This window comes from Mytilus trossulus, chromosome 8, assembly GCF_036588685.1.
Source record: "Mytilus trossulus isolate FHL-02 chromosome 8, PNRI_Mtr1.1.1.hap1, whole genome shotgun sequence".
Classification (NCBI taxonomy): domain Eukaryota; kingdom Metazoa; phylum Mollusca; class Bivalvia; order Mytilida; family Mytilidae; genus Mytilus; species Mytilus trossulus.
The window spans coordinates 18,374,814-18,402,146 of NC_086380.1; the positions used below are offsets into that span (position 1 = coordinate 18,374,814).

The window sequence follows — 27,333 nt, forward strand, 5'->3', positions numbered from 1 at the left end:
AAAGCGAAAAAAATGCGTAAAATAAAATCTGTTCGGAAAACGCACTCAATTCAATGGTATATAGTCATAATAGACATAAAAATCAAAACAGTAATACAATATAGTACTCTATCAAAGAACGGTCACTGTTAATGAAGAATAAGATAGTACTATCCTCTACTAAAACAATAATGATATCTTTGTGCATATGTACATAGATTATTTTACTTGTATTCCATACAGTCATGTACGTAGTACCTTGATTTTTTTTTCAAATCAGAATGGTTTTCATCTTTAAATTGTTTCGCATTTTATTCTCCCGATACCGTTTAAGACTCAATACACGATATTGACTTTGTTCATTGTTGAAGGCTATGTTTGCGTCGTTTTCTGTTTTCAACCAACTATAAATATTGTAGAACAAAGAAGGGCAAACTATGTCGGGTACTCTGATTTTATTTAGCTTAAAACAAACATTTGTTAGTGTGAAATGATCTTTTAAAAGTATATTTTTAGAACAGTTAAATGTACCAATCCCAAAATTTAAACAAAATATTTTGAAAACAATCTCTATTAAAGTTCTTGTAGATTTTTAAGTAACCCGAATACCCAATATGGTCGTTATATTTCGCTGGTCTACGATTATTTAATCCTCGGAAGTAGGAGCGATCGATTATGGGGAGGGACTGAACTATTCGGTTAATTTAAAAGCAGATCTTTTAAAGTCTTGTATGATTCTTGTAGCACAAAGGTCTTTATTGTCTATACGAAATTAATACGATTAAGCCAATGCAGCCGTTATTTTCAAATATACAACCCGTAGGGGTTGGTTGATACGCCAGCCTATATATTTCATGTTAAGAAATGTATCTTTGTTTGCGAAATTAATCATTACTCCTCTAAAACCACTATACCAATTTGGATATAGAATAGATGAAGTTTTTTTTATAAACATTTATATACATATAATATATATTTGTCAATTGAACAACATGATTGTCAATGATGGGAATGAAGATGCTTGACCTCTACTGAATATAGAGTATTGCATCATAAATCATAATCAAATTATTCATTTTTAGCGTTGGTAATTAATAGATAACCAATATTGCAACAAAACATCCTATGAAATATATAAATCTTTTTGATTGATTACGTCTTCAATGGTAAAAAACGTAGTTGAATACGTTTGCTAAGGATTTAAGTCACAAATGTAATAAGCAATTTTAATCCAGGTCCAGTGTCTTAGTACTCCAAAATGCTGATCTGTTTTCTTCGTTTGTTAAGGAGTATGTATCCATACTTTAAACCACCGTAAAGAAAACATAGCATTACACAGCTTGTATTTATTGTAAGCATTGGGTCTCAAGTGAGTGATGGAGAATTATTAAAGAAAAGGGCTGACCAATCACGTTCGTGGTCTAACGAATAACAAACATCACACCAAATATGGTTTTGTATTATTTAGGTTATTTTCTATAATTTGAAACCTCGTTGTCAGACTGCTTTTAGAAAACTCACCACGTACTTAATGCAAACAACAGACTTACGAATCAATGCCTTTCAATTTAATGTTCAAAAATGTTCATTTCTTCTGTTGAATAAGTTTTATTACTTTTCATCCTTAAAAGATATAATTTAGGTCTGGATTCGTTTTGTTCCCACCAGATCAGTACTACATGACACTTTTATTTTACATCGCTTGCAGTTTGAAATCTCATAACGTTATAACATAAAAGCATTACTTCTTGATTATTCTGAAATTATTGTCTATATAATTGGTATTGAAAAAAAAAAGATATGTTAAATTTCTTGAAGATCGAAAAGAATTCCGAATGCTTCAAGCACTATTTTCTGCTGATATATGACTATTTCATTCTCGTATTATAGGAGAGAATGATTACGGAAAGGGACTGAATTATATTCGGGTCAATCTAAACAAAGATTTTAATTTTAAAGAATGTTCTTTATATCCCGGGCATAAAAACAATGCCGTATTTGACGAAACCGTTTCAACTTTTGATCTTCAGTGCTGTACAACTTTTTACTTTTTTCACTTTCGATCTTTTATATCTGGGCGTCACTGGTGAGTCTTGAGGGGACAAGGCGCGTTTTTGGCGTATTGAATTTTAAACCTGATGCTTTTTGTTATCTATTAATCATGTTTTTCTTTGTCTAATATGTTCTCCTATTTATTTGTATTGTAGTCCTGTAATATTATGTTGTCATTTCAATGTTATATTTAACTTTGCCATTAAAGTGCGAGGTTTGGCATGCCATAAAACCAGGTTCAACCCACCACTTTTATTCCCCTTTAAAAGTGTCCTGTACCAAGTCAGGAAGATGGCCATTGTTATATTATTGTTCGTTTCTGTGTGTGTTGCATTTTAATGTTGAGTCGTTTGTGTTTTCTCTTATTTTTGAGATATTGAGATAAGACGTGGCACGGTACTTGTCTATCCCAAATTCATGTATTTGGTTTTCATGTTATATTTGTTATTCTCGTGGTGTTTTGTCTGATGCTTGGTCCGTTTCTGTGTGTGTTTCGTTTCGGTGTTGTGTCGTTGTTCTCCTCTTATATTTAATGCGTTTCCCTCGGTTTTGGTTTGTTATCCCGATTATGTTTTTTGTCCATGGATTTATGAGTTTTGAACAGCGGTATACTACTGTTGCCTTTATTTAAGTCTTTTATGATTCTTGTAGCACAAAGGTCTTGATTGTCTATAAGAAAAAATACGATTGAGCCAATGAAACCGTTATTTTCAAATATACAATCTGTAGGGGTTTGTTGATACGCCGGCCTATGTCATGTTAAGAAACGTATCTTTGTTTGCGAAATTAATCATTGTTCCACTTAAACCACTATGCTAATATGGAACAAACTTGGATACAAATATCTGAGATTTTTATATAAACATATAATTATATTCATATAACTGTTATTTGTCATTTGATGAACATGATTGCCAATAATAAGAATGAAAAGGCTTGAGCACGGGTGTCATTCTGTTTGTAATTAATAGATTACCAATTGCAAAAAAACATCATCTGAAATATATAAATCTGTTTGATTGATTATGTCTGCAATGGATAAATACATGGTTATTTCTTAACTCATTTGTGTGGCCTTGTATAGCGATGTGAGCCAATGCTTCGTTTTGAAGGTCGTACTACTTTATTTGGTTTTCAGTAATTATGATTTGGTTGGAGAGATGTTTCATTGGCGACTATAAAGTACTCCGAAATGCTGTTTTGTTTTTCTTCATTTGTTAAGGCGTATTTATTTATTATATCTTAACTCAGCTACCAGTTATAATACATAACATTGCAAACTTATTATTTATTGTAAGCATAAGATCTCACGCAAGTGACGGGGAACTATACAGGAAAATAGCTGTTCGATCCATAAGTACGTTCGCGTTCTAACGAAAAGCAAATCTTACACTGGAAAACATAAAGCAGTATTATATACAGTCTAGTTTATTCATTTATAAATTGAAACCTCTGTGTCAGATTGCTTTAAAACTTGCCAAGTATCTAATGCAAACAACAGACTTATAAATCAATGCTTTAAATTTGATCTTCAAAAATGTCTATATCTGTTGTTTAGAATACGTTTCATTACTTTTCATCCTTTTAAGATGTAATAAAAGTCTATATTTGTTTTGTTTTCCGCCATTTCAGTAATGCATGACACATCTATTTTACATCGCTTGCAGTTTGAATCCTCGTTATTACATAATACAAAATTTTGCTTTAACAAAAACTCATTACTTCTTGCCGATTCTAAAACTAAAGTCTATACAATTTGTCTCCAAGGAATGACTTTAGTAAAAAAAAAAAATCTTTCTTAACATTAAATGTGGTGCACACGAGTTATTTAAAAGTGTGCAAATCATTTTAAAGATTATTTTGAATAGATAGAAAATAGTACGTACGGTCAGTCCTTAACTATCATTTGTAGGAAACTGAATTGTACAATATCAGGTTCAAAAATTTATCTGTTTAAGACAATAATATTGTTTCATACAATATTTGGTTTAGCAATCGTCTGTTTGTGCATTGTCATTTTTTTCTTAGTTATCTCTTGTTAAAGTACTCTATTTTCTTGATCTACATATTTCAATGATATTGTTGATAATAAAATAAGTACATGTACATTATCCAGTTCAAACAGGTGTATTTTTTGTTTACTTTTTGATTGTGCATGTATGTGTAGGCAAGTTTTTTTGTTTTGTTTTTTCTTGTGTCCCTTTTGTTGCTTCACTTCACTTTGATTTGTTTTATAGTTTGCCTTTTTTCTTTTTACAGTATACAGATTTCCAGGAACATGATGTTCAGTAGTTGTCGTTAGATAATGTGCTTCATAATATGTAGTGTCTCTCGTTTCTTATTTTTTGTTGTTTTTCCTCTTTGAATGGGTTTATACCAGTCCTAGAGGGGCCCTTTATAACTTACTGTTCGGTGGGAACCAAATCTCCGTGTTGAAAGCCGTACGTTGACCTATAATGATTTACGTTAACGAATTGTGACTTGGGGTAGTCCCATAAGCACCCATAACACATCTTCTAATATCTATGTAATGTATTTTAAAATTTACTCTAAATAAATTTTTTTCAGGTACCTGTTTGTGATAGGTAGTTACCTCATTGGTGTGTTTATATTTGCTACGATTGTAGGTAAGTATACATAAAGTGGCGATGTTGAAAACAAGTTGACGGGATCACAATGAAATGGACAATGTCTTTCCTACTGATTTTGGTCAAAAGAAAAGAATTAACAGAAAAACATAAAACATTCCGAAAAACAATGATTTCAAAAAGAAAAAAAAACACATTTGGGATAGGGCTTACTTTTTTCAGAAGAACGTCGTTTTAGTTCTAACATACTTTGAGCTTCTCATGACATGTAAAAAGAGCATTCGGTGACATTTACGGAGATCGGAAAGACGACACAATGTATCGGTCTAGGTACAAAAAGGGTATCTTGATATTATGTAAAGTTCACAATGGGGAGATTATTAAGTTATCTCTAGTAGTCAGGTACAATGTTTACGGAGCCCCGCTAGGGACATGCAAAGAAAAAAAAATATATTGTGCGCACAACTTAAATATATTGTGCGCACAAAATAAAATATTGAGCGCACAACTTAAATATATTGTGCGCACAAAATAATATATTGAGCGCACAAAATAATATATTGTGCGCACAACTTAAATATATTGTGCGCACAACTTAAATATATTGTGCGCACAACTTAAATATGTTGTGTGCACAACCTAAATATATTGTGCGCACAACTAAAACATATTGTACGCACATTATAATATACTGTGCGCACTAAAATAATATGGTGTGCTCCAAAAATTAGGAAAACAGTTTTCACTTGACCATGACCTCATTTTACGTGTTCGTGTTATGTGTTCGTGGTTTAGACAAAATCTAATACCCCAGTCCCACTAGGCCACGATCGCACTACGATCTGTGGAAAAAATGCAAAATTTGATGATCGTGATACGATCGTGTAGGTCGCAGTAAGGTCGTACCACGATCGTGGTGAGGTCTTCAAGATCGTGAAGAGCGTGGCCAACTTTGAACAGGTTCAAAACAATCGTGGTGCGGTCGTGGCGAAATTAGGTCGTAGTAGAAGCGTAGTGAGAGCGCACTAAGATCGTAGTAAGATCGCAAAGTTCGCTGTACAATCGTAGCGAGAGCGTAGCGAAAGCGTGATTCTATTCGAAGAGATTGCGCTACGATCTCACAGCGACGTTATCACGACCTTACTACGACTATCACGTTCTCACCGCGACCCAACTACGCTTCCACTACGACTTTACCACGCTGTTCACGACCATAGTACGATTCTAGCACGCCCTTGCCGTCCTCATCACGCTCATTTCACGACCTTACTACGTTCACACTACGACCATCATTTTTATTGTCATTTCCACATAAAATATATAAAAAAAACTCCCTAGATTTTGTTAGTCTGAATGTATTTATCCATTTGCTATAACGGCTCAATAAAATTGAGAAAGGAAATGGTGAATATGTTAAAGCGACAACCAATCGACCATAGAGCAAACAACAGCCAAAGGTAACCAATGGGTCTTCAATGCTTCTAGTTTTTATTTAGATTAGACCGTTGGTTTTCCCGTTTAAATGGTTTAACATTTGTATTTTTTGGGCCCTTTATAGCGTGCTGTTCGGTGTGAGCCAAGGCTCTGTATTGAAGGCCGTACTTTGGCCTATTATGGTTTACTTTTATAGATTTTTACGTTGATGGAGAGTTGTCTTATTGGCACTCATACCACATCTTCCTATATATATTGTGTCATCTCTGCTATCGTTCACTAAAATATCGTCATTTGAGCTTTATGGACCAGCAATAGGTTTGATTGATCGTTCCGACATCTCTTGAAGACAAGTATTATACTACTTATGTGTATAGTATCAGTTTAATTGAAGTCTGGAGCTGGCATGTCAGTTAACTGCTAGTATTCTGTTGTTATTTATGTATTATTGTCATTTTGTTTATTTTCTTTAGTCACATCTTCTGACATCAGACTCGGACTACTCTTGAACTGAATTTAATGTGCTTATTGTTATGCGTTTGCTTTTCTTCATTGGCTAGAGGTATAGGGGGAGGGTTGAGATCTCACAAACATGTTTAACCCCACTATTTTTGCACCTGACCCAAGTCAGGAGCCTCTGGTCTTTGTTAGTCTTGTACTATTTTTAATTTTAGTTTCTTGTGTACTATTTGGATTTTAGTATGGCGTTCATACTTTGCTCCCTCTGCCTCTACATCAACCCCTACCACCACGCCCACGTGTTCTAGTAGATTTTGATGGCATGACTGTATTGTTTCCGAGAAATCTCCATTTTAATCAGAAATAGAAGGAATGGAACTATATTGATATGAAACACGATATTGACGGTATCGCCGAGAACGTAGTAAGATCGCGGTATGAACGTAGTATAATCGTGGTAAGAAAGTGGTATAATCGCAGTAAGATCGTGTTGCAATCGGATAACTCGTGGTATGGTCGTAGTGAGAACGTGCAGAGCGTAGAAAGATCTTTATAAGCGTAGTGAGGTCGCAGAATAAGCGCGGTGAGAACGTGGTTTAATCGTAGCGGGATCGTTGTAGAAGCGTAATTAGGACGTATTAGCATCGTGAAAGCAACGAAAATTTACATTTTCATGCCGCTCATACCGCGACCTCACAACGATCTAAATTTATTTTAGATCGCGGTGAGCGTGGTGCGATCGTGGTCTAGTGGGACTGGGGCTTTAGATACCAAATGCAATAGTTTTTCTATATTTGGTTGTATTGAACGATTTTAATGTCTAAATGTCCACTTCACAGGTGTCATCTGACCTTGATATCATTTTCAGGGTTAAGTGGTCCAGCAAAGTAAAATGTTTGTGTGTTGGTGTATTTCTCGGATACTTTAAGCATTTAGTTAGATATATATGTATGTTTTTCAGATCCTATAAGGAATAAATTAACAATATTTGTTTTATAGAGTGATTGTAATGTATATATATTTGGCTGGTCGGTATCGTCATATCTCAGAATTGGTCTTCTTTTTTTTTTTTTAGATACAATGATAAAGGTATACATGGTATCTAAAACTGTATTTAATGAACAAAATAACTATAAGGCGCGCAAATCATATAAGGGTTGTTTCTCAGATATATTTGGTTCTTCAATACAACAAGAAAAAATCCCGCACCCAAAGGCGTGCTTCAGCTGGCCTATAAACAAAAATATGGACTAGTTCAGTGAAAATGGACGTCATACTAAACTTTACAGTTGTTTCTCGTTTCTCATTTTTTATATAGATTAGACCGTTGGTTTTCCCGTTTGAAAGGTTTTACACTAGTAATTTTGGGGACCCTTTATAGCTTACTGTTTGTTGTGAGCCTAAGATACTTGTGAAGACCGTACCTTGACCTATAATGGTTTACTTTAATAAATGTTGACTTAGATGGAGAGTTGTCTCATCTGCACTCATACCATCTCTTCCTTTATCTATATATATCCAAAGTGTATACAAAAAACTAAAATTAAAAATCCAAAAGATCAATAGAGGCCAGAGGCTCCTGACCTTGGACAGGCACAAAAATGCGGCTGAGTTAAACATTTTTTGTGAGATCTCAACTCTCCTTTTATACCTCTAGCCAATGCAGATAAGAAACACACACAGCAATACCGACAGTAAAGAAGCACGTGTCCGTTGTCAGAATAGGTAACAAATGAAACTTAACAAAATGACAATGATACATAAAATAACAAGGACTACTAGCAGTTACTGACATGCCAGCTCCACACCTCAACACAACTGATTGAAAGATTATGTTTTAATCATATGAATATCAAGCAAAATCCTTACCGTTAGGGGTTGAGTATCATGCCATCATAAAAATATATGAGAAGAATATAACCCGTATTTGTATGAGCTATGTTGTATATGTATATAGTTGTCTCTTTGATAATCGCATCGAGGGTCACAAAGTTTTGAATTAATGATACCCTAAAACGGACCATATTTGGAAAAAATGAATCATAATTGTTTCGTTTATTTTCAAAATATTCAACTGAGGAATTTCATTGACTATTCCTAAATTGTTTCGTAACATTTTAGTTTCATAATGAATACGAACAACATACTGTAAAATTTTATAATGAAATCGATCAAAAATAGATACTATAAGTGACCTCTTATCCTCTCTTCTATTAAACAGAATGAAACTATAACTTGACCTGAAACATTTGTATTCAACGCTTAAAAATTTAAATCATAATAAGCATTCTGTTCAATGTCGGGAGCTTGTTATTCAGTGATTGTCGTTTATTGGTGTGGTTCATATCTGTTTATCGTTTTGTTATAGTCATTTTGGGCCGTATAGTTAGCGGTTTTGTGTGAGCCAACGCTCCGTGATGAAGACCGTATTATAACCAATAATTGTTAACTTTTAATAAATTATGACTTGGATGGAGAGCTGTCTAATTGGCACTCATATTGCATCTTCTGCTTTATATATGTACCCAGTTTTATCTTTATTTGATCACAACTTCATGGTGAATTTCGTAGACTGAACACACCGTCACATTTCAATAACGAACAGTACATTTTGGGTGAGAACCTTACTTAACCATGATCAAATATAGTCATCTTTGAAAAAAAACAACAACAAAACAACTTGTACGTGTATTCAGTTTTCAGTGGATTTGACTTACTTTACACTTTTACAATGATACCTTCTTAGAAACCACGTAGTTCATTGAAGTTGGTGACACTAAAACTTCATCATAAACTATAACCAAAACATTTACAATAAACAGAGACGGACGGATGAACGGACGTAAAGACTTTTAAATATACACAATGTAATGACCATCTCTGTCGTCGAACAGGGTAACAAAATCAAAGTCATGAATTGAGTATAAGTGCAAAAAGTATTTTTATTCATATTTGTTACCAGAAAACAGGTAAAGCCATAGTATCAAAGTGTACATTAGTTCGATAGTTTCCTCGCTCATTTGCCAAGTCTGTTCCAAACCGTTCCAATAAACTCTAGTATAAAGTGGAGGCTTCCAACGCATTTGTTGGTAAACCAAGTGTCAGACGAAATAAACGTTACTTCATCAGTATTCCTGTCAGGAGTTGATACAAATGCAATGATGATTATATCCATGTATTCTAGCCCCATTTCAATAGAAACTTTATGCATTTCTCTATTCTGTCACTTTAAAAAGGAGACATTGAAGACCTGTACCATGTGTAAGGTCAAAGAATTTAACGCACACTATATTATTTTGTGCGCACAATATATTTAAGTTGTGCGCACAATATAATTAAGTTGTGCGCACAATATATTTAAGTTGTGCGCACAATATATTATTTTGTGCGCACAATATATTTTTTTTTTCTTTGCATGTCCCTAGCGCGGCTCCGTACAATGTAGTAGATAATGAAACGAAAATACGATTAAAGCAATTTTAAATGTGATGATCCAACAAAACTAATACAGGAGTGCTATAAATTTATTGCTGAACAATAGGTAAACAGTTTAACGTCTCATTCTCGCGATCTTGATTAATTTAACTAAAAGAGTCCATAGTGATTTATGTAATTCCTTGATAGTTTACTAAAAACTAATGAGAATGGAAATGGGGAGTATTTCAAAGCGACAACAACCCGACCAAGCAGATATTTATAAATAGGCAATGGTCACCAATGGGTCTTCAATGCAGCGAGAAAATCCAGCACTGAGTAGTTTGGACCTGTAATAAGAAAATGTATGACTTTTCTCACGGTCGTTATGATATGAGGACTGACATAGGTTTTAATTTTATCTGCAGTACGTTAATTCAAAAACACACTTTTCCATACATGTAAGTCAAGATATAGTCTTTTTGATTATGTTATATCTCTAGAAATATTCACGTTTTTAACACGACATTGTAAAAATCACATTGTATACCATTTTCCACTTGCTTAACCATGTCAATCATCACGATTAGAATAGCTTTACAATGACAATATTACGACGTTACGGTGCGAATAGTGGACGAAGGCTTGACATAGAATTACTCCTGACAAGATCTTAACCTTAGTCTTGTTTCTTATTTATTCATGAAACATAACGTGCGAAAGGAGCTATTTTGTAACTTCTTATTTCTAATAAACTGTTGTATTTTATGCTCTTGAAGTTTTAACCTACTCATTGGTTTTTACGGAACATAAGCACGCCTTTTTTTCTTTCTTCTCTCCTTTCTCGAAAGATTGAAAGTAGATTGCTTATTATTATAATTAGGCTGTAAAGAAATATTTAACTGGAACAATATTTCTTTTTAAATGACACAAAATCCAATTGCTGATTTTCATGTAGCTTTTTTACCAGAGTACTGAAAAATTGTCACTTTTGTCACTAGACATCTCAGAACTTCCATCATCGACAGTATTATAAGCGATAAAAAAATTATTGTATTTTTATGTATTCAATATATAAGATATCTACTGAGTGGTCACTTTGCAACACTACTGGTCTTTAATAAGTTAAGGCTGTCAATTGTGTCCTTTTGTGGAGAACAGAGTTTTTATGGTAAAATTTATTGAAATTTCTCTCGATAGCTTTTTTTTCTGCGAAAAATAAAAAATAACTATAATAATATACCTTCTATAATTGACTAACAAAGGTACGTTAATGACATTATTGGTATTCAAGTTTTGATATATATCGTGTCATTTTATAGTCTGAAGAGTAGACTGCACTATCAAGTTTGAATGAAGTAAAATTGATATGAATGACTTTTTCAGGACAAGTTGGTAATGTGATTACGAACAGGAATGCTAGTCGACTGGAGTTTGAACGACTCTTGGTATGTTGTAATAATCAGCTGATGTCGTATTGACAACTAATAATCTACAAATCTATCGCTAATTGAAAATATGTAGATGTAATTACGTTTCTGTATTTGGAGGGAATAAATATTTGTTTACTTGATTTTACAGACGCGTTGGAGTGTCAGAGGGTGATATACACTCGATCAAAACTCAATAATATTAGACAACCTTAAGGTCGCAATGTAATAGTTGTATAGAAATAATATGCTTATGTCAAACACTTATCATGCTACCCACGATATGATATTGATGATAATTTTCTTATTTGCTAAGATGATATTTTTCTAAATTTTGCTATAAGGAATTGACAGCCTAACTATAGAAAATAATTTACTGAGATTTTTTCTCTAACTTTTGCTATAAAGAATTGACAGCGCCAGACTCACTATAGAAAACAATTGTCTTTGCGAAGATGGTTTGTTTTCTATGAACAATTGACAGCTTCACTATTGAAAACAATTTAAGCTATGAAGACAAAATCGGTGGGATCAAATTGCGCTATGAAAAAACAACGTACAACAACAATCCCCTTTAGAAAATCAAGTAAATTTAGGCAAAATCAGATTTTACAAAATGTAGGTCAATGGAAAAATTAGTCTTCTGTTTATAGCATACGACTGGTTGTAAAGCGTAGAGAGTCTAGACAAATTCAACAGACGCAACAAATGTATGACCAAAAAATAAATGCATACAAACTGTAATTTGACGAAATAAAATTAAACTAAATATTTTTCATATCACAAAATGCTTGCATTTTACAATCTGAAAATGAATAAAAAGAGATTTGAGATAAATGTCATTTTTAAAGCATACAGTGTTCAACAATATGAAATATATCATTATGTACTCAACTATAATAGTTTGCTACACAGATTCTTGAAAATTCAAAAATTGATTGCACATATGAACAAAAAAAGTAAAATCACAAAAATACTGAACTCAGAGGAAAATCCAATTGGAAAGTCCGTAATCACATAGCAAAATCAAATGACAAAACACACCAAAAACGAATAAATAAAATAGTTAAAATATGGGTACAGCAGTCATTACCGTGTCACAATTTTGAAAGGAACAATTTAACAGAACACGAAAACATCTATCTACAAACACATTTATTGATTCGCTTGTCTGACGTCAGAAAATTGTATACGTCACATATAGTTGTCGTTCAATGTATATATCACATGTTGCATACAATAGACCACTTTCGAGTTCATCCGTCACCGGAAAAAACTCGTCAATTATACGCGCCTTTATCATCGTCAATTGTGCGTTTAGGGGCGTCGTCACTTCCTTCCAATGTTGAGCGAGTGGTTGGAAAACTATAATTCTATATTGTACGAATTATTCGGCAAATTGAATTCCCAAAATTGACAATCAACACTGCTGTCATTAGGGAAATGTCAGTAAGTACCTACAGAGCAACCATTATTTCTAGTTTATCCTGCACAATGACGATCACTAAGACGCTTGATGAACGTAAATAGTGCAGGGATACAGGCGAGCCCCTCTATCTGGTAAATAACGTCATAAAGGCGTGTATAATTGACGAGTTTTTGCCGGTGACGGATGAACTCGAAAGTGGTCTATTGTGCGCCCGCTTATATAGAATTGTTGGAGAAACTTTCTCCTATTTTTCACATTTTGGTGCTACAGTTTTTTTTTTATTAAGTAAAGGTTTCAAAGAAAGATCTTTGGTGCTTATCACAACCATGATAATACCTGTTGAGACTGTGCATGCAACTTTATTTATTATTTGATATTGTTCTATATTTTTTAAATGTTCAGACAATCCTTAAAAGTTTACCAGAAACAATCTCTGCAACGGAGTCATTTGTGTTTTTGATCCATTTTTAAAAGAAAAGAAAAAAAACCTCATATACATACAACACTTTAGATATTTAAATCATTTATGTATAACATCATAACATCGAATTACAGGATGGAGCCAAGCTTTATATGCGGATGCACAATGTACCTCCACCTGTACAGAGAAGAGTCCAGCGATGGTATGATTATGTATGGACAAGGTAACCTACTAATTGTATGCTCAATGTCGTCTATTACGATTTCAGTTTAAAATAGGACGTTTTCACTTGTAGTCACTAGAGCCGATATATATATAATAGATAGAAGAACATTGTATGGTGCTCTGTTAATTAGAAACGAAAATCGAAATAGCGAGAAATGAATGTCGGCTTTGAAATAGATATATCTAAAAAGTATTTGTGAAGAGTAAATTTGTACTTGCAGAATGTTCTTAATTCATACTACTTTGAAAATTCTGGAACTATGGAGTACCATTTAAAAATGGCACGTTTTCAATAATTAAAAAAAGAATTATTCTGAATAACTGTAACAAATTCAGAACTCGACAGAAAACCCAATCTTATTAAAATTATTGTAATATTTATGTACTTGTTTTTTACAGTAGTTGATTTGTACTAAATATTTTGGTACAGAAATATTAAAATATTCCAGGTTTGAAAATCATAATTTTAAGAGATTTTAAATAGAAAAACGTTTAAAATGCTGAAAATGTAACGGTAGTAACCAGTAATCTGTAGTACCTAAATTTCAAGTACAAATCAAGTTCTATAAAAAACAGATACATTTTTTGTACCTTAATATTACAATAATTAAAGTAATAAAATAGTACTGAATATTAAAAGTATATTTCCAGTACTACAGATTTTTAGTACAGAAATAGTACCTATGCAAAAGTAGCTGTGTAGGAGTGATAATAAGTGCATATGTTTATTTATTGCAGAGGAAGAATGACCGGTTCCGACATAAATTCTCTGGGACTCTTGCCGGATAAACTTAAAACAGAACTAGCAATACATGTCAACTTAGAAACACTTAAAAAGGTACAATTTAATTATGTAGGGAAAGATAAAGTTGTTACACAACTAAACCGTTTTATCATCTTAACTGCATTGAATAGTATTATGTAAAGTCATTGTTAATGGTTCTTTAATGTTCGCGAGCTGTGATTAGATGTAGTTGAGAAACTTTGTAAAACAAAAAATAAAACATTTGAAATTGTGGGATCTATCAAAACAAAAGGAATGTTCAAGATTGATGTAAACATCCTCTGAAAACATCAATTGGCTATATATAAAGAGCCTTTTACTAAATTATGTAATAATTCAATCAAGTCTTATTTATAATAAATCTAAAAGTATATGACGTTAAGCTAACAAGCACCTGATCACAGTTTACACATATGATCAGCAGTTACAATAGCTGTGTAGTTGTTAGCTAGTAATCTTTTATTTTCTGGGAACCAACACCCAAATGATGGCATATGGAAAAAAAATGTAGATGTAGAAACTATAATTTAATTCATCACTTGTTGATTATTGTTTTCATATTTGACGTCGTATTAATGGCTACTTAACAAATTTAATGTGTTTCCACTTTTCTGGGTATTTTTCATAATTACTGCAATAGTTTTTCCATTATTCAGGATCATTTGTTGAATTGTTTGGACTGGCTTAACTCTACCGTTTCGTAATTTTTACAAATCTATATTCAAGAAAACGGATGACTTATCCTATTTTTTAAACGAGCCAAATGAGAGATGGTGTGAAAACGTCTGGCTTTTCAAATTATAGCAAACACATGGAATAATTCTATTTTCTACGAAATCACGATGAGCACTCATTAGAATCAAATAAGCAATTTGTTTTAATTTAATATAATTTGAAACTCGTTTCGTCGTATCACTGTTCAATTGGCCGATAAAAGTTTTATGCAAATTGATTGCTTCAAATAAATTGCGAGAAACAGCCACCAATTACAAATCAATAAATATCATTAATTTTCCAATACACTTCGTGAACTGCGTCTCCATTTATCATTTGGTAAATTCAACTATAAACACATTTTGACTTTGTTAAATATATTAAGGGTGTGGATTTGTAACAGCTAACCACAATTCGGCTAAACCAACTGATATGTATATGACGTTTGAGTTGAGCTTGTCAATTCAGATTGGAGTAAATACTGCTGCCACATGTAGTCCAAGAAATTAAGTAAAAATTGTATACTCCGATTGCATTTTCTTATTTTGTTTTACTTAAACGCATAAGACAATGTCCGCATGACATTTGGTTAAATGACCTTACAATAGTCGTTTAATTACTTCTATGATACGATTTTTTTCATTAGAGTCCAGGAGTATAACACAAATGGTGATTGGTTCACACCTTGCTTTTGTAGTTCTTTGTTCTAGTTAATAAAAGAGAGTCGAAAGATAACAGAGGGACAGTCAAACTCATCAATAGAAAATAAAGTGACAACGCCATGGCTAAAAAAGGGAAAAGACAAAATTTCAGATAAATTATAGTACACAAGAACAGCATATAAAATAGGAACTAAAGTTCAACTGGTGTACACAAAAATATTATTATGTTGAGTCTGAGTGTCCTTCAAACGATACTGCACTAAAATATTGCTTGTAAATTGTTGAATTTCCATTTTAAATGCATATAAACGAGTGTAGATATCAACTTTTACAGCTGTTGTGAAATCAAAACAGTTTTTATATTTGTTTTATAGTTATTCATCAATTTTACAGGTAACAATATTCAATGAGTGCCAGCCAGAGTTTCTTCATGACCTTGTCCTGAAAATGAAAGCTTACATATTTACTCCTGGTGATTTGATTTGTCGGAGAGGTGAAGTTGCGAGGGAAATGTTCATTATTGCAGACGGGGTTGTGGAAATCATAAGGTAAAATTGAACAATCGAAATCAGACACACTTACATAATTATTAATCGTTATTTCTGTTGATGTTTTAGGAAATATACTTGCATCAGCTTAGAAGCAACTTCCACATGTTCCAGCAAGAACGTCAGTTCTGTACTCATTTATAGTGATTAACTCCTGTAAATACCGAAACAGTTTTAAAAATTCTTCTAGGTTTTCTGTTTTCATCGTTTGAACTTTGTTCATTATATTCATTTTATAAAGGTCAAGTTGTATATTTGAAAAAAAAACTAAAACATTTAAATCTTAGTCATCAAATAACAATTGATTTACCAATATATAACTAACATGACAAACTTTTATCTTCATGAATTAAATAATTGATGCCAAATTTCTTCTTTTATAGTGAAAGTGGAAAAATATTGACACAAATGAGTACCGGAAATTTCTTTGGTGAAATAGGAATATTAAATCTAGATGGAGGTATTAACAGGTAAACTAAAAAATAAGAAATTCACATGAAAACTTTATTAATAGACCAATAGAATTGAGCTTTGAATTTTCACTACAGTTATTGTACATTTAACTTGTCTCTGTAAATATATAACTCTGAGACTCGTGCATATTCTCACCAAACCGACCTCAGTAACGAATGTGTGCTCATAACACAAAACTGCTTCGACACAGTCACGAGGAAGAACCACTGACATCGACACTACATCTAATGTGTGTACACAATACATATTAATATTGTTATCAGTAAATTGATATCCAACTAAATAGTCTTGTTATATTCCTTAATATATGCTAATTCATGGCTCTAAAATCCGTCGTTATATTCATTGTGTCATTACACAAGATCATGTATTTCTCGGACTGTTGATGACGCCGTTTTACCACTGAATCAATTGGATTTTAGATGTGTACTGATAAATGTTGAAGTCTTATATACGGGTTTTTTATTAGTTGTTATGGGTTGTGAACTAGTTGTAAGTAACTGCGAATACTCTCAGGTATTTACCAAGAGCTTTGGTTTTTGTTGTGGGAACGTACAAATACCACACCAAACTGTTTACAAATACAACACCAAACTGTGTTTTTTAAAATGTGTTATTTTTCATTCTCTGTTTTGTATAAGGGAGCTCAATCAGTTTATGTTACCTTGGCATGTATCTTCCTAATATATTTAGGAGAAATGAACCTCTGTAAACTACGGTCATATTAATTTGTCCTTCTGATAGTTTCTGTTTCATTTTAAGATAATGACTAACAAAAGTCATTCTTATGTACATTAACTTTACAATAATCTGCAGATTCGAGCCTTATGCAGTGGTTTGGATTTCATTGAATAATTCTTGTGTTTCAGCTTTTGATTTTGCCATTTGATTAGGGACTTTCCGTTTTGAATTTTCCTCGGCGTTCAATAATTTTGTGATTTTTACTTTTTGAAAATATATGGGGTGTTAAAGCGTTGACCGAGGAACATTTTACAGGAAGCATGGAAGCGCATCTTTCTAAAACAAAACAAAAATGCGCACTGTTAATTAAATACTGAAAGACGCATTCAATGCTTACAATTATTTTGTTTTTATCTAGGATCATGAAAGCAAGATTCCTATCAAAATTTTCTGTCATTTCATGTTACATTTCATTTGGAGATAATGGGTACTATAAAAAAAACCACGCCAATTAAAATAACGTATTTTAATGAAACATAAATGTAATGTCACTTTTGATATTTACATATATAAACTTGTTAGTTATCATATCGCACCATTGCAAAGTGATATGTATCTACACAATCGATGCAAATGCATTTCTATGAGTTGTCATTGTCTTAAGTTCACTCATTTTTTTTTGTTAACTTGAATAATTAACCAAAGAAGAGGATATGAAAACAGATATTAAATAGATAAACACGTCTTATTAAATTTCGGTCCGAGTCCAACAAGATACTCATGTATGCTTCAATATAAATGTCATGATTTTTAACACCCTTTTGAATGTAAGGCAGTTATTAATTTGTGTACGTAATCTCTGTGTCATTTTTTTCTGAACAGTAATAAAACCGATTATGTTATTTTCCCATACTTGACATGCTTACATCTATTAGTTGTGAATTCGCATGGCAGTTTATGCATGCATTGCAAGAGACGCTTACTTTATCGTCGCACCCGTTCTCGCTCCTGTTGGAATTTATGGAATTCCCCTGTTTTCTGTTTGTTACCTTGACTTGTCTCTTCCTAATAGATTTACAAGATTTGAACCTCGGTTAACTACTGCCGCCTTAATTTGTCCTCCTGTGTTTCATTTTCAAACTAATGATTGACTAAAACCGTTCTTATGTACATGCTAGATTTGGATTAATTTGATTACTAGAAAACCTTTGCAGTGGACATGTTTTCGCCCGTAGATTTTGTCATATCGTGACCGGTTGTCATATATAATTGATTTTCGTTGTCTTCGGTGATGGAGGTTCGTTCATAGTTATCATATCGCTTCATTGTATTGTTGTATATATATCCCAAAACGATATTTATTTACTTCTTTGAGTAATCAGTTTCTGAAGTCATTTTCAGTGCATAGTTGAAAAATTAACCCCGGAAGAGGATATGAAAAATATAACTAAAATAAATAAACATATCTTAAATAATTAGATTTTGGTCTGAGCTCATCAAGAATTCTTTGATATTGGATTTCATAGAATAGATTTTGATAACATGATTTAATATAAATGTCATGATTGTGTAACATCTTTTTAAATTTTGTGTCAGTTATTTATGTTTGTGTAAGCAATCTCTGCGTCATTGTTTTGATCAATTTGTAGTTTTTGTACAAAGAGTCAGACATTTTTAAGGAATAAAAGTGCTATAATCCATTTCGCCTATTGCATAACAATACAGAATAATCACAGGCACTTGTCTCAGAATTTTTTTTTACCTCTATACCTTAATATAACACAAGGTACTTAACTAAATTTTTTGAAAAATGACACCCAGTCCCGAATTCACGTTATTTTTTTATTTCTCGATTGTCAAACCTACTCAAACTTTATATGCCGTAAATCTAAATTGATTTATCTAAATAATGGTGTATGACACGGCTATCATTGTTGTCGGGATCATTAGTAGCAGGCCTCACAAGTCGGTCAACGGGATGTTTCTTTGCCTTCGTCTAATTTTTTGGCAACACCCAGTCCGCATGTAATTTATACTTGTTTCTCATTGGTCAATCGTCTGGCTAAAAATAAAAGTGGGAAATTTTGGTCAATTTATATCTCTACATTAGTGTCGTTGTGTACAGAGTCGTGTACACGCGTGTTTCATAACAAAATAACAAAATGAATGTAAAACAGCTAATAGCATTAAATGAGGTAAAAAATGGTCATAACCTTTTGGTTTTGGGGCAAAGTGGAACGGGGAAGAGCCATTTGGTCTGCACTATAGAACAAGAACTAAAAAAAAGGGGGGAAAACGGTCGCAGTCACAGGAACAACAGGAGTGGCTTCCTTGAATATAGGTGGGATTACTGTCCATTCCTGGTCCGGTATAGCAGATGGTCATTATTCTAACGACAAACTATTACAAAAGTTGACTATTGATGAACATTTTCAAAAATACAAATTGAACATCAAGCAAACAGATGTTTTAATTCTAGATGAAATATCAATGCTTTCTGCAAAAATGTTTAATCAGATTGAATTTATATGTAGAAATATCAGAGATAGTGATCTTTATTTTGGAGGTATACACATAATTGGGTCAGGAGATTTTTTTCAGCTCCCCCCAGTTCCAGATTTACTTAACAGAGACCCTGGAAAATTCTGTTTTAAGTCTGATGTTTTTAAAAATGTATTTAGACATAAATTTGGTGCAATCATCCTCAATTGATCAGTTACATCTGTTTTTTGCTGGGTTGCTGGATTAACATTTTCCTTGTCAGAGTTTTTTTTATCTTTGACTGATCATATTTTTTATGACGCTTGTGCTCAGAACATTTAATACAAGTATGAGATTGAGAATTTATTTGGACAGTTCTCAAACACTCTACATGTCTTATTACAGTCTTAGACTTGGTGTCTGTTAAGCAGATTTCTTTAACACACAGTTTGCTTGAAGAAAATATATCAGAATCATTTGTTTCAAGAGTAGCACCATAACATAAACCAACTGTTCTTAAACTTTTAAATAGACCCTCTAACGATTTTAGAGTGAATGTGATACTTTTGCCAATGAAAAAGTCAGAAAGATTTATGGCTTTCCCAGCCACAAAAAGCCCAATTAGTCTATCACTTCCTATTTTCAACTTCATAAGAACTGAATTTCCATTGAATTTTTCAATAGAAAGATATCCTAACGTTAGTGTAGTGGTTGTATTTTCTAAAACATTCCATTGCTGGGGAACATATTTGTTAATATCTGCAAATCTGATATTTTCACCAGGCTCAGGCTGTAAATCAAATTTTACCCCTTTGACACTCGATATAAATACACCATTTTCTTTCAACTTGGACTTTGTTATACATGGAAAAATAGCTTTAAGCAATTTGAATATGCAGTTCTGATTGCAAATTTCCTTTACATTTGGGATATCACTGGACGCTTTGCTGTATATGCTCTCTATGGATATGTTGGGACTTCTCAGTAGTTTATTTTCATCAATATCCAGATTTTCAGATAGCCTACAAAATGTTTGTTATTTGTAAAAGACAAGGCTAAAATATGTCTTGGTTAAATATAACCTTAGAATAGGTGTTACATATTACATGCATATTCAGGAAAAATTGAAATGAATGGTTTTCCATGAAATTTTATTAAAGGGAACATGTCAGGCTCTGATAACTAGTTGACTGTTTTAAAACCCGGTTCAAATATTTCATGCAAATTCAAGACAAGAGATTGGTTATAACACAAAGGTTATAATTCAGTTAATATAATGAGGCTATAATGGAATTTGTAGCAGTGGAAATTGCATCAGATATCATATGCCCCACAAAGCAAAAACATCATGCAACCAAATGTCAAGGATGGAATTATAGATCATTGTATCAGTGGCAGAGGCGGATTTAGGGGGGGCAGGGAGCCCGCCCCCCCCTTTTTTGGAAAAAAATTTGGTTGCTTATATAGGGAATCACTGAAGTGTGACTGGAGCGGGCCCCCTCTTAGGTCAGTCAGTGAGCCCCCACTTATGAAAATTCCTGGATCCGCCACTGAGTGGGACCACATCCATAGTTATATGCCCACTTGATTTGAAGGCAGCTGCTAGAGAGTGGCATCAATTGCAATTATACCATATCCCCTTATTTTGTGGGATTAGAATGTATATAGAATATAACCATACTCATTTGATTTTCCAGCAAGGGGTTGTGCAAGTTTAGGATTTTAAAAATGTCAATTACCATTCAAATAAGAATTGGCATATTTTTTTGTTTTGTTTTCCCGACTCAAAATGATATTAAAGTGTTATTAGAAATATACATACCATGAACAAATAGCATTATTAGCTAAATACATCTTTTCATTCAGTTCCATACTTCAAAATTTCCCGCTTTTAAAACCCTTTGAGTTATCTCAATATCTTATGTAAAATCCAGAGAGAGTCTGAATGATATCAATAAAATGGGAAAATCTGAGTTCTAAAATTAGAAACTCCTGACACATTTGACAGACCTAAAAAAACACTTATTTGGGTTTGTTTCACATAATCTGTAAAGAATTTACAATAAAGATAATAATTGATAGTCAGAGGGAAGCTGACAGTTTTTATTTTAATATTTTTTATAATAATTCAATCACTGCGGGCTGGGTGTTGCCAAAAAATTAGACGAAGGCAAAGAAACATCCCGTTGACCGACTTGTGAGGCCTGCTACTAATGATCCCGACAGCAATGATAGCCGTGTCATACACCATTGTGTAGATAAATCAATTTAGATTTACGGCATATAAAGTTTAAGTAGGTTTGACAACCGAGAAATAAAAAAATAACGTGAATTCGGGACTGGGTGTCATTTTTCAAAAAATTTAGTTAAGTACCTTGTGTTATATTAAGGTATAGAGGTAATTTTTTTTTCTGAGACAAGTGCCTGTGAGAATAATATGGAATGGATATGTCGTTTTTTATCAGCATTTTTGTTCTGTTTCGTACTTTTGTTACCTAATTGAATATGAAATTATATTAATCTGATATTTTGTCGCATTATATTGAAATTTATGTAAAATTAGATATTTGGTACTATTCAAAACAAGATAAAATAGTTATTTTAATTTTAAAGTAATGATAATTTAGATATCTTTGCAATATATATAGTAATGTATCCCTTAACCGAAAATAGAAAAAGTGTTTTCCTCTTAAAATTGGTGTGTTTCCCTCAGTTTCAGTTTGTAACCCGAATTTTTTCTCTCTCAATCGATTTATGACTTTCGAACACCGGTACACAACTGTTACCTTTATTTAGCAGAATGTTCGTCACATCTTGTTCTTTTTGTCATACAACCTATCCACTGAGATCACCCCTAGTAATTGTAGGGGTTCGTGTTGTTTATTCTTTGGTTTTCTATGTTGTGTCATGTGTACTATGGTTTGTCTGTTTGTCTTTTTCATTTTTAGCCATGGCGTTGTCAGTTTGTTTTAGATTTATGAGTTTGACTGTCCCTTTGATATCTTTCGTCCCTCTTTTAAATTAAAATTGGACTTTTAATGGTAGATATAAGGTGCATTATTGAAATTAAGGTAAATTCCGAAACAAAATGATTCTGATCCTCAACTTATAATTACCGGGCCAGTTGTCGTGATTTATTGATAGATGCAAACAAACTGTTTAAATTATAATTCATGCATAGTATATGTATACTCAATTGCTAAGATAAAACCTTTCCAAAGAAATATGTGTTATCACTAGAGGTAATTTCTCTCCTTAAATATCATGTACTGTAAATTTTTGAATGTTTGCATGCTTCTCATAATAGTTATTGTCTTTGATAGGAGAACAGCTGATGTAAAGTCAGTTGGATATGCAGAGCTGTTTGTGTTATCACGTGAGGATGTACTTGAAGCTTTGAAAGATCACCCGGATGCCAAGGTATATTGTATATAAAATAAAAAATAATAAAAAGTAAAATATCAAAAAAACTAAACTCCGCGGAAAATTCAATATGGAAAGTCCCTAATCAAATAGCAAAATCAAATGTTAAACACACCAAATTAAACGAATGGACAACAACTGTCATATTCCTGACTCGGAACAGGCATTCTTAAATGTAGAAAATGGTGGATTGAACCTGGTTTTATAGCGCTCAACCTCTCACTTGTACGACAGTCCCATTTCTTTCATAAACCTAGATTACTCACTTTTGTTTCCTCAATATTCATGGCATTCAATCAAGAGGTGACTGGGAAGTAAATATAATTAGGTATAGACAGGTGCAAGAAGATACTAATAGAGCAAATCGAAGAACGACACACATTACCATGGCGAACCTTAAACAAACATATAGTTCGTTTCTCAAATTAAATCATCAAAATTATCATGTCAACTTTGTTTCAAGTTGTTTAAATAACAGGTTCACGGTAAAATGTAATGAATCAAACTCCAACATGTAACCGGACGGATGCACATAAATGAACACACACGTACTACCAAATGCATATTTTATAAAGCGAGAAGGGAAAGAACACTGCGAACAACACAACACAACAATATAACGATAAAGCCACCCAATAAAACATAAAACGTTTGTTAGACGTAATACAAATACTAATCATTCATCGTTAATTAATCAACTGTCAGTGTTTCATATATGTTACGTTTCAAATTCCTTTTCCTTGGTTCCAAGATATATTATGCAATTTGTTAGATAGACCAGTAACTCATAATTGTTTTATCAGCACATTCTTGTGGAATTTGGAAAGAAGAGGCTAGCAGAACTTATCCGGATGTCTATGGAAAATATCAATAACAACTGTATTGATAAATGTACAAATCTTCAATTTAGGTATATTCAAATGTTTGAACGGTTTAGTATGAAATTGCTTTATTGTCTAACATATCTGCCATGCAAGCTAATCTTGGCTAACAATAGTTTGTAGTGTTGCTCTAATGTTACGCAAACTACGCGCGTCTGACGTTTTAAATTATAAAACTGGGACCTTTGATTACTATTTATTAGAGATAAATAGTTTATTGCAACGCTTCTTATGTTTACTATATAAAATGTTAACAACATGTATCATATATGGTGTTGTGAAATTCGAATACGATTGACACAATTTTGTATTTACAAATTTTACAGGATATTATACGTAAATATGCAGAGCAAAGGTTAAAACAAGTTCTTCAAGATCGTGAAAAGTTCCAGCAAATGAAGTCAAGTACAAGTGAAACGACACTCAACCAATTATTGGTATATCCTCGTACGTCATTATTTACGTCATCAAGGAGAAAAAGTACAGGGACCGTTTCAAAACGTAGAAAATCATCGATTAGACATTTAGATAAATTATTTAAACGAACTAAAGCAAAGAAATCAAAATATCGTGTTGGTTCATCATGCCAAACGGAAATATGTGTTCATGACGTTAATGGAGATTCGATATCCATAAATGACGTTACAGGTGTAAATGCACCTGAAAATGGATATAAAGCATGCGCTGTGATAGAAACAAGTAGTAAAAATAGTTCCGACGATTCGTTAGATAGTAGTTGTTTGCAACCTTTCCCTTTACTAATTAGTGTCCAAAACAAAGTAAATGGAGCCATAACTAACACTGCTGAATGCATCTGTGATACTCAATCGAATAATGACTCTCAAGATAGTGAACTTCACGTACCCACCATTAATAAAAATGTTCGGTATGTATTAGTTATTTATAGACAATATCTAGAATAAGGTATTAATAAAAGGTTCCTTATCCAGTATGACAGATAATTTAGACTATACGTGTAATTGTTTCATAAAAGTGGCATCAAATAACAAAAATAATTCGAAGAAATAAGACAATTCCGTGACCATTTTACACATCTCAATTTTGACTGTACGCTCGTGTATGTTCACAATATAGGTACATTGTCTACGTCATTAGGAGTGTGCCCTTTTCACAAAACCTGCTCTTAAAGGAAACTAACTAAAATCGACAATACAATAATTTTACGATTTCTATTATTGAGTTGTTGACTGATTTATTTCTGTATATAATTTTAAAAGCAGCATACTTTTAACAAATAATTTTCCGATTGTAATATTCTGACTGAGTGCATTTTTACATGGCATGGGTATTTATGCATGAATAACTGAATGCGATTCCCATAGTTAGTGTCTGTTACCTTGGTCTCTATCTCTGTATTTTAGGGACTTGAATATCGGTTATCTACTGTGTGTCTGTGGTTGATTTGAAATTGCATGGCTGATATGTATAAATAGAAAAATATTATTATATGAGTTCAGACATTTAAAAACAGGTCTTGTTTTATTACATATTTGTTTTAACTTTGGATTATGAGATAATGGTCGACCTTGTTGTCAGTCGTTTTTCTTCCTTCCTCATTAGTGGAATTGGAGGCAATCATATCAGTTGTAAACAACGTCAAGTACGGCATCATTAAGCCATCTGTAAGTACAACATCATTTAAATATCAATATTTTCCAGGGAATCTAATCAAATCGAAGGTCCAATTGACAAGTCTCCTACAAACACTGACCAGGAAGAACAGCAATCAGATCAAGCATGTTGCCGATGTGGTCATCTAGAAGAAAAGTTATTTCTTATTGAAAAACAATTAGTATGTATTAAAATTTAAGAATTTTCGACATAACATTACTGTTAATAAGGACCATCATTTAAGACATATATTTTTAAATAAAAGAAAATAATGAAATTTTATTATTAACATAGCTAAACAACACGATCGAACGTACTAGTTAATTATCATCAATTTTTCGGGATCTGTAAATGGCCGTTTATAAACAATGAAAAAAGTTTTGTTTTTAAATACAAGACTGATAATGTTATACACCATATGGACGTGTAGGCCCTATTACGCTTATCAGTGATGCTGAAATGAATCATTTTAGAAAACCAAATTAACGACGAATTTCAATAACATTGACAACCATTATTTCTAAAACGGGTATAAAATACTGTTGAGGCCATACATGCTTTAGATAGAGTACGATCTACGTGATTGGAATTATATTATAGTTTTATAAACATTAAATTCATAGAAAAATAATAGTATCAACGATATATCATACCAGCCCGAGGAACAAGAACCATGAAATTTGTGCTGCCTCCATCGACGGAACTTTTACCAATTGTGGCATCGTCCAAATGGTTCCACAAATTCATCAAAGCCACCAAGCTTATAATTGTAATAGGACAGACACATTTTTCTTCTAACCTTCCATACTTGTTTTTGTATAAACTGACAACAAATTTCATGTTTTAGAATAAACTTACACATTACCCGTAAATATGTTCGCGAAAGCGTCCGAGCAAGCATTCATGTTTGTTACATGATAACCACATATCTTACTTTTCAGTCGAATAATAACATATAATCAGAACTTATTACTATAATATAAAAAATAGTTATATACCTATATGGAGTTATTTTCTTTCAGAACGACAGGTCATTCTTTTTTCAGAATCAACCCGGACGATACCATGTTACAATACAATATGCTCACAGGCATAAAATAATGACCTGTGTGAGGTCATTATTTTCCTTGATAAAAATGCAATCTATAATTTACTTTAAAATTTTATTCGTCTGATAGATTTTTGTTGCCGATTTGGAAATTTATATTTTAAAGTTCAATCGATGATAGATGTAAAAGAAACATTCATTGCCCGCATTTTAATTTTAGAAACAAATAACGCGTGAAGTTTTGTTAATTTATCGCTACAATAAAGAAACATTATGATATATGTGAGATGAATTTTAGTATAGACTTTCATAAAGAAAAAGCTAGATTTCACATATTCAGGTGTTAGATTTTGAAAATCTTATTGAGTCACACTGAATAGGTTGGTTGATATTTGGATTCTTGCTTAACGTCCAGTGGCAAATATTTCATGCATGTTCAGGACGATAAATGCTTAATAGGAAATCATACTGTGACCTACATATATTTATATTCGTCTTTGTGTCAGTTCTTAACTTTTTAAAATTTACGTATACCTTTTACTCTATCGAATGATCATCTAATAAGATAATCTTA

The 27,333-nt window shown here is 32.6% G+C and overlaps 1 protein-coding gene across 2 annotated transcripts in view; it reads left to right on the plus strand.

Moving 5' to 3' along the window:
• The window catches only part of LOC134680653 (cyclic nucleotide-gated channel rod photoreceptor subunit alpha-like), a 53,204-nt gene that overhangs the window by 21,879 nt on the left and 3,992 nt on the right, over nt 1-27,333 (plus strand). Inside the window, exons 3-11 of one of the 2 annotated variants that reach the window (XM_063539780.1) lie at nt 4,600-4,658; nt 11,313-11,374; nt 13,341-13,429; nt 14,170-14,269; nt 15,985-16,139; nt 16,523-16,609; nt 23,099-23,195; nt 24,002-24,108; nt 25,760-25,892. In XM_063539780.1, coding sequence (XP_063395850.1) covers nt 4,600-4,658; nt 11,313-11,374; nt 13,341-13,429; nt 14,170-14,269; nt 15,985-16,139; nt 16,523-16,609; nt 23,099-23,195; nt 24,002-24,108; nt 25,760-25,892 — 889 coding nt within the window. Of the gene's footprint in view, nt 1-4,599; nt 4,659-11,312; nt 11,375-13,340; nt 13,430-14,169; nt 14,270-15,984; nt 16,140-16,522; nt 16,610-23,098; nt 23,196-24,001; nt 24,109-24,405; nt 24,966-25,759; nt 25,893-27,333 lie in introns of both variants that reach the window. The other variant, XM_063539779.1, reaches the window with a different exon arrangement.